At 39.7% G+C, this 9,070-nt stretch overlaps 1 protein-coding gene across 1 annotated transcript; it reads right to left on the bottom strand.

Annotated features, from left to right (window-relative positions):
- Positions 1 to 6,689: 6,689 nt before the first annotated feature.
- dlx1a (distal-less homeobox 1a) lies at positions 6,690 to 8,453 on the bottom strand (the record flags this gene model as incomplete). Its single annotated transcript, XM_084443588.1, is given in 6 exon segments — positions 6,690 to 6,941; positions 7,445 to 7,644; positions 7,939 to 8,272; positions 8,275 to 8,298; positions 8,302 to 8,387; positions 8,390 to 8,453. Coding segments are annotated over 6 exon segments (960 nt in total).
- Between the last annotated feature and the right edge of the window lie 617 nt (positions 8,454 to 9,070).

The raw sequence follows: 9,070 nt of genomic DNA on the forward strand, positions 1-9,070 counted from the left end.
AATATTATAAAACAGCTTTTCTCCAAGTCGGAGGATACTGGTGAAATACAAAGCGCCAATACAGACCTCTGTACCATACGAACTTTGCGCAATGTTGGACAAATTCATAGTAGGTTACCAGGAGTTTCACGTCGGCATAGACACAGATTTTTACAGTTATTTTTGTATTTATTTATTTTGTTTATTTCAATGGATAAGATTTATGAACCACTAATACCCAAAGCAAAAAGTTATCCGACTTTCACGTGGAAGTTACTTTTGCATCATCCCTGCAAGTGAAAAGTTGATTGCAGAAATATCTGTCACAAATGTAGCACTCTTTTTAACTGTATCGTGCCTTTTGAAAATAACCTCAGTTTTGTTGTACGAGAACATGTTTTACATGTACCCATTCCTCATATGCGCTACGATTGTTTGCTTTGTTGTAAGGTAAGTGTTGGAGTCCTTGTATATATCATCACATATTTTATAGGCTGCTGCCTTAACTTCATTTTCTCGGAGACAAATTCATTCTTAACTCTTAAGCTACTGATTGTCCCACCCTCTAATTTACTTTTATTTCATTTTTTGATCGTATTTTGTCTATTTATTTTTTTTAAGTTAGCAGTGTTTCCTTTATTTGATGAGACGTTATTTAAATAAAATATGTTCTGTGCACTGGTATGGTATTTACGTTCTTGTCTACGATGCTCTTCTCTCCCCCGTGAAAGAGGCACAGCGACAGTGACATATCCTCTGGGAGGCAGGCTTATTTTCATTGTTGGCTTACCTGAATCTTATCACATGATACACAAGGGACTTGCCTGTAAGGACATATGAAAATGTTGTTTCAGTCCGTTTTCCGTGCAGGGACCAGGAACACCCAAGTTTTCATAAGACACGATTCAAACTACAGGCCTAGCCTACCTCAAACTATTTACGTAGGCTATATTATAGCATGCACTTGTGTTTTGGAAAGCGAATTGCAAAATCACAATGGTATGGACATTTATTTAATGTATTTCTTAACAATCATGTTTCATGACGCGTTCAACTTATCTAGATTCCTTGAGCATAGTCTAGGGAACATGATACAGACAAGATGATTAACCCAGCCGAGACACGGAGCCTGGGGCCGCGGAGAAGTGGAGTATTCGTAGGCACGCAACACGCCTTGGCATGCGAGGAGAACGATGGGGGCGTTTGACTGAGCTCAGACCCACAGACTCTCTGGAGTCAGTGCGCCGTTCTCCAGACGTTTTATGAACTCAGCCCAACCAAAAAAAAACTAGACCCGAGATCGCCTGAAGCTAAACAACATGGAAACAGTTCTCACATCTTGTTCACTCACAAAACAAGGCCTCTCTCATCAGCGCGCAGATCACTGCTGAGAATCGGCTATATATGGAAGTCATATCGTCATTAGCCTATAATAAGCTATACTATTACAAATTCCCTTTTAAGGTTATTTTTCTTCTGTTAAATTCTAGAACTGCTGTTTGTAAATGGGCTATGTTGAAATTTGGCAGCAATTCCCTCCTTCCAATATTTAATGATGAATGTTTCGACGGGCGCTGTTAGCCCTTGGACTGCACTAAAATAATATTCACTTTGCTCCATGCTAGGCCGAGGGCGCACAAAGGGGCATATAGCCGAGTCTGTGTGCAATGAGGGTTTGCATGCATTTGATCATCCCGTCGACACGTTCCTCGCTTTGGTTGAGTGATCATAAGCCATATAAAGTGAAATCGCTTTACATAATTAGGATGTACCTTGTCAGTGATTGCCACATTACAAGGTGGAATTCTCCCCGGGGCTGTCGTTGCAAATCTTGATATGACGAGCCCCCACGGGAAGGGATGCTTATCACATGTTAAGTGAGCATAAACCAGAAAAAAAATATTGGAGACAAATTTGAACCTGCACATATAGCATCCCCTTAATAAGTACACATTTGTCAGTTACGCACATTTATGTGACGGGCAAGTGCGTGCGTAAAGTATGGCTCTAAGTAGTAGTGTGTCGTTTCCCTGTTGGCATCCGAATTGAGCAGCTACATTCTCCACAAAATACATGATGTCCTTATTCACCTGCTTCTGTGAGGTCCTCGTAAACCCGGGGATGCATGGCATTGCAACAGCATTTCTCCAGTCTGTCACTCCCTTCCCTCCGTGAAACCATATAGTCTACTGTAGAGGCACCCTAACCCTTTTACGCACGAGAATAACTAAAACATATCATATTAATTCAATAATTTTGGTGATTCTCTAGATGTATTTGATACTTGTATATTAGTCTGATAAACTGCATCGTGTGTAAAATGTTTAACTGCACTTCCTCCGCGAACGCCTTTCTCCCTCCCTCCCAGCAATGATGTACTTTTTATACTTCCGGAACTCTGTATGCAACTTGAAAATGTCATTCCCCCTATTCTAATTTATGCCATGATCTGTAATTTCATCCACATTTGCTTTACTGTGAGCATTCTGGCATTCAGATCTGAAAGCCTGCAATTACTAGCCTATATAATTCTTCGCAATTTTAGATGTCCTGATATGGGCTGTATTTTTTGCCCAAGACAATTTCCAGCTATTTCAAGCATCAATATTATCAAAGTTGTATGTACATAACAAATGGGAATATCATGGCATAGTTTTTAGCGTAACATCTTGACTCGACGATAATTATATCCGTGTGGAGCCTACGCAGAATTAGCCTGAATTGCATGGCAACTGCTGCTTTAAATTTTAAAAATTACTCATAATTTCCCCAAAGATTACCAAGATCTCGAGTGCACAATGTCATCAGCGTAATGAGGAGTAAACATTTATGCTAATAATCCACATTTTTTTCCATCAGCTATAAAGAGGGGAAATAAAGCAGACATTTTCAGTTATATTCCGAACTCTGCTGTTATAGCACTTAACAGAGCATGGCTGGGCAGTTCATAGGATTCAAGCTTCAACATATGCATGCCTGCTTCAGGATGCGACTCATTTATCTGCCTCTAAATAAGTGAATTTGCAAAATCCTGACAATGAGAGACTCTACGTGAATCATTTTATAGATACAGGTAAGTATGTATAGAGGTGATTATTATTAATAGTAGTAGGCTATTATTAGTATTATCTCAGCAAAATGTCGACTTTAGTCAAGTGTTACATGATAGATATAGGCTTTTTATCTACCAAGAAACTATTGTTTTATACGGAATTCAAATTAAAATCATATAATGGTGATACGGGTCCCTTGATACCTACTATGTGACATGTCATTATTTGCCTCGGTTTGGAAATGATCCATGTTAGAACATGAGCTAATTATGCACGCTTATCAAATTGAAATGTGCTGTTTTTTATGTGAAGCCTATTTTCTCAGCGTTTAAATCTGGATTTGATATGGTGCCAAAAGCTATGTGTGACTTGTTGCTATTGCTCTATATCAATATGAATTGTTTTACTATAGCTGCAAACGGAAATCCAGACAATAGAAACGAGATGCGAGTTTAGCTATAGCCTGGAGCCATGCAAAGTTTATATTTAGTCTATGTCGGAACGTATTCTGAATCTAGAATGGAATGGTTACTCTGTATTGGTTGGGAATGGAGGGCGGTATGAAATAAGCTGTTCTCGTTCTGTAGCCTCATGTAGTCGCTGCTTTTGCGTTTAGCTTACATTGTGCTTTGCTAATGCTGAACCCTCTTTGCATTGACAATCCCGCTTCATACACCTGCAAGCAATTTGCCAGCCTATATAAGTAACAGCGGCGAGATGGCTGCTCACCTATTTTACTTTTTTCATTGCGCAGCAAATTTCTTTCAGAGCACCATCTCTTTTGTTAACGCAGAAAGATTCTCCGTGCGAAAAAATTGCTCATAATTACCCCAGAGATGGGAAACTGCATTAGAATAAATAAGGGCGAAATTACTGTAATTATGTAGGCTAGGGTTTGATGGGCTCGGCTCGTAATCAAGGGGAGAATACAGCGGAATAACACTGACCCTCTTGGGTGTGCAGCTGTGTGTCTTTGATGGAGAAGGAAGAAGTCTATCTCACATTTAGAAATATTAAGCATAGGCCTATTCTTTTTCCATACACATATAGCCATACAGATGAATAACTAGCTATGTGTTTTTAAATTGTGCAAGGTGGGTCTACTTTAACACGATTTATTAAACAATAGGGCCTAATAGGCTATAGTTGTAATATTGATTTATTATTGGCTACAAATTAGGTATCGATTAAATAAGAGCAAATCTAGTTTTGCCACTAGATGTTGGATTATGCCTATACTGAAACGGGTGTATAATAACAATGATACTCATAATAATATAGAAAATAATATGAAGCCAATCAAGATATCTAACATTAAAGAATGGTCATGGTTGGATGCACGCGTGAACTGAACGCAGTCCTATTTCAGGCCATACGATTGTTGTAGGGTTTAGGGCGGATAGGTTCTGGTTTGCTCTGGACAAGAGAATAGGCCTATCAGACCACAGACATTTTGTCAAATTAATCATTTTGATTAGCCTACTAAACTGTATAATTTACATATTTATGAAAATGCGAGCTCCAGGCCTACGCTGCATACGTAGACAGCACAAACACACACACATGAGACAGAAAGAGAGAAATAGACGTTTTACAAAAACATTTTCTTAAAACGAACGCGCAGTTTAGAGTTTTTGAACTTATAGTGTTTTACTGAATTCCTGCTTTCCTCGTCTCATTGGATGCGACAAGATTTTCAGCAAAGGTGCAGTTAAACCATCAACCCAACAAGAGGCCCTCTGAACTTTTCACTCTTGCTTATCTAGCCTACATTTTTAACTCTCTCCAACCTCCTTATAAAACCAGACATTTTCAGCACCTGCCCCTCGCCCAATTATTCACTTAACACGCACCATCTCTCTCCTCGATTCACCGATGACAACGAGGGTCGTCGGAACCACAGAGGAGAAAAAGAGCTTATTGCGGCTGGATGGCAATGGAAATAACAGTATATTGTTGAAGGAATTAAAATCAATGTTAGACAAACCGACACGACAAATCGGTGATTTGAGTTTACATCAGTTGGATACACTCACGTTTGGTAAGGTCATGAGGCCAAACAGGGAGTTTATGTTGGATATTTTAGGCACACTTCTATTTTGAAATCATTATGGAGATAGCCTACTGATTGTGTATAGGTTGTATAGTCCTTTTGCTACACTTTCAGAACACGGTTCAAAGAGCCATGTCGAGCCTATCATTTGTTTAACCGATCTGGTAGCCTAGCAGTAGCAGCCTAAAACGTTCATTTAAGAAGAAAATCGATGGGCAGGCTTTTCGATGGGTAAGTTTTGAAATAGGCCTAACTGAAAATATTGCTGGCATGTTTGCATATGGGGTCTAAAGAATTATACCAAAACGGTCATATTAATGCCTCACATGGTTTCAGCCTGTATTCACTGTAACCACCCCACCTTGTTATCACCTCGAATTAGGACTTATATCAGTAGCCTATAGCCTACTTTATAAGGAGTCTGACAAACTTTATACCGTCCTTTTAAATCATAGTTTTACTGTTTTCAAACTTTACACATTATGTACATAAACTCCATAAAACAAATCAATAAATTAAAGTGATCAATAGGCTACAAAACTAAATATTTCTATGTCGACTGCTAAACACAGATCTTAGGCCTAATGAACACAAAATCCTGTTTCACAATGTAGGCTCGTTTACAGCACAAAATGAAAAATGCCTATTATGTACAATCCGCCCGCTTAACACATTCATAAAACAGTGTCAAACTATCTTTATCTTCAGGATCAAATCAATGCTTAAAGCAGCAACTTGCTATTTAAACCTCACAATCCTTTGGACTCTGCCGTAATAGAACGGGAGTTTTGCTTGCAATAATGCAGCATAGGCTAGACTATATCACATCGTGTTTCTATAGATAACACACAGCTAGGGTATATCAAATAAACACAGACTTTGAACAAACTTTTCTAAATAATTTAACTTAAATTAACACACCAAACAGGATAACATAGCCATTTGAGGCGAAACTGGACTCGTTTAAAGTAGGCCTTTGCCCTACACTGTAGCATAACATTTTAGGGACATATTCAACAGCTTATTGAATTTTATGGCCATTATACTATTTTGGTCAAAGAAACTTCAATGTATTGGCCTATACATTCGTTGGTCAAGATAGCTTACAGACCACTTGCGTTATTAGCCCATTATGATACTAAGATCGGAGGCCATGTTCAAACCATGAAGGCTTCACAGGCCTTGTGTGATAAGAAACAAACGTAGCAAATAAAACCAACACATAAATATACTCTCACTGACTTACATGTCGATAATATTTAGCCTACTTTAACACGTAGCCTATTAAAATGACACAAAATATAGTAACAGCAGCTTGAAGAACCATTTTTCAGAACAATTTCCGGTGTCTGTCTTGGACTTGAGATGACTTCTTGCCCGTGGGCATAGACCGTGCCTTCTCGGTGTCTCCGCTCCCAGGCTGGTCTCATGCCGTCGGACGGTATGAGGAGGCCGATATGTCATCTGGCAGCTTTGAGAGCTCCTACTCCGGGTTTCATCTGCGCGTTGCTGCAGCGGGCCAGTGTGGGGCCTCGCTGGGTGATTGGCCCAAAATCTCCTGATATGGGCCATGGTTGTGTAGAGGGCGGGGCGGGTGTCTCTGCTCACATGAGCTGCGCTTGCTGCATAGACTCTTGGTGTGCAGTCGGATACCACGAGGTGTAGCTGGGAATGTAAGACCCTGTGGTGCCCGCCGACGTCTTCACGGTCGCCGGTGAGCTCCAAACAGGTGCTATCGAGGGAGAGCCGGTCGAAAGTCCGCGACCGTTGGCCAGAGCATTGGCATCAATCGTGCCACCACCCTGCTTCATCAGTTTCTTGAACTTCGACCGCTTATTCTGAAACCAAATCTTTACCTGAAAAAAACAAACAGATATTGGCATGAGAATTAGCATGGACTAGCCTACCTATACACAATTGGAATAGTCCATAAATCCGTAGGCCTAAATAGCCTGCTACAGGCTCTAGGCTATGTGAAAGCCCTTTAAGCTAAAGTCTGAAATGATAGCCTACATTTATAACTTGAAATATTAACTTTGTAAAAAAAAAAGAAAAAAGGTTTACACACAAAATCAAGCCAGTGTCACGTAAGACAATTACGTTTCATATTAGGCCTAAGTGAATTTGATTTGCCATTCAAAACACTATTCAATGCCGTGGGCTAGGCTATAGAATCCACGCGGAGAAATGTAGGCTACCATTCAGAATGGGCCTAAGCTATATTAATTCCATAATTCTGTCAGTTTTACTTTGCTTAACACACAAAGCTCTACAAAACCATCAGAATAAGAAGCACGGAGGACTGGTTCGCTTTTCGAGGCTAGCCATAGACAGGCCAGACAAAAGTTGTGTAACTTGCCTGTGTTTGTGTGAGCCCCAGCGACGCTGCTAGCTCGGCTCTCTCTGGCAAAGCCAAATATTGAGTTTGCTGAAATCTTCTGTTTAAAGCCTGCAGCTGTAAACTGGAATAGATTGTCCTTGGTTTTCGAATTTTTTTCCCTTTGCCATTGAAGCGCACCTCTCCACCTTCGACAACGGTGTTTTTCTCTGTCTCCGGTGCTGCAGAACAGAACAGAGAAATTACTCCGAGACCAGACACAGCTCGAGACAGCTCGCCCCAAAGCTGCTTCACAGAAATGAGCATCACGCACAAGTTTTACAGGCTGTAGTTTAGGTATAATTACCCTTAATTGCATACATTGTTTATAGCATTACGCAATAAATAATTACCAAGCCTAATACCAGCACATCTGGGATCCTTTTCATCTAACGCTAATGGCTACTTTTTGGACAGAAAAAGCGTAAACATTGCAAGAATATTAGAGATATAATAATATTAAGATATATTCTTACCTGTATCTTCTAACCGTGTCTGTGTTAGTGCCGAGCTGTTTGGGTAGGACTGCACTGTGCTGAGATATGGGCTGGTGGCGTGGCTAGCGACGGAGTTAACATATGGATAACCCAGAGATCTGGGAAACGATGAGGCCGGACTGTACGAGCTCTCGTGCTGAGTGTGACCAGCAGAATGTAAACAGTGCATGGAATAGTGTCCGTGAGACATGGAGGAAGGCGACATTTGTTGACTTGGCGGTCCAAATTCCATGAAAACGGTTTTTCCTGAGACGGGGCTATTAAGACTTTCTGGTATTGTAGTCATTGTCATCTCTTCTGGCGGGTCTCTTCTCTCCCTTTTTGTTTCCTTCTATGGTCTCAGTGAAGGATGGATCCCAATTTAAGCTGTACAGATTTTTTCTCGTTCCATTCATAAGAAAATGTAGTTTGTCTGGGTGAAAAGTCTAGGTATGATGCAGTGGTTCTAGACAAACTCGCTCGAAGGTTTGAATCAGGGAATCATGAATATTCATCAAAGACGGTCCCTGATTGGTCCACTCTTTCCAAGAATGATGCCGATTGGCGATCTCAAGGTCGGGTCCGAGGAACCTGATAAACTCAAGAAAAACAACAGATCTGAGATTTATTTCTGAGATAAAATAGCCTAAAATAAAGCTTTATAAAGGTTGCAAACAAATATTCTAAACTGTAGGCCTATAACAGTTGCCAGTATCCTAAAAACATTAAAATGATGTAGACTAATAATAATTCATCATTATAATAATAGTATGAATAAACTATATAACAGTGCAATGACCTTTACAGTGTAGTTCATTTTAATATTTAATAGACAGCCTCAATAGCCTACTTATGAACGGCCTATATGATCGCCGCCATTGATAAAAACAGGCTAAATAAAATAAATTATATGAAATAGTGTGTAAATCATACACATCATTAGTATGCTACAGTTAATGGTAAGATATTACATGAGATGCGTAAAATAGCCTAACTTAATAAATTAAGGTTTTTATAGACTTAATTTCAATAGGCTATATGTAGAAAAAATATTACAAAAAACACCATTGTTAATTACAACATTATTGATGGTGTCATTTCGAGTTGATGCCCAGGCGTCTTACAGGACTGT

Source organism: Borostomias antarcticus (genome assembly GCF_949987555.1).
Source record: "Borostomias antarcticus genome assembly, chromosome: 9".
Classification (NCBI taxonomy): domain Eukaryota; kingdom Metazoa; phylum Chordata; class Actinopteri; order Stomiiformes; family Stomiidae; genus Borostomias; species Borostomias antarcticus.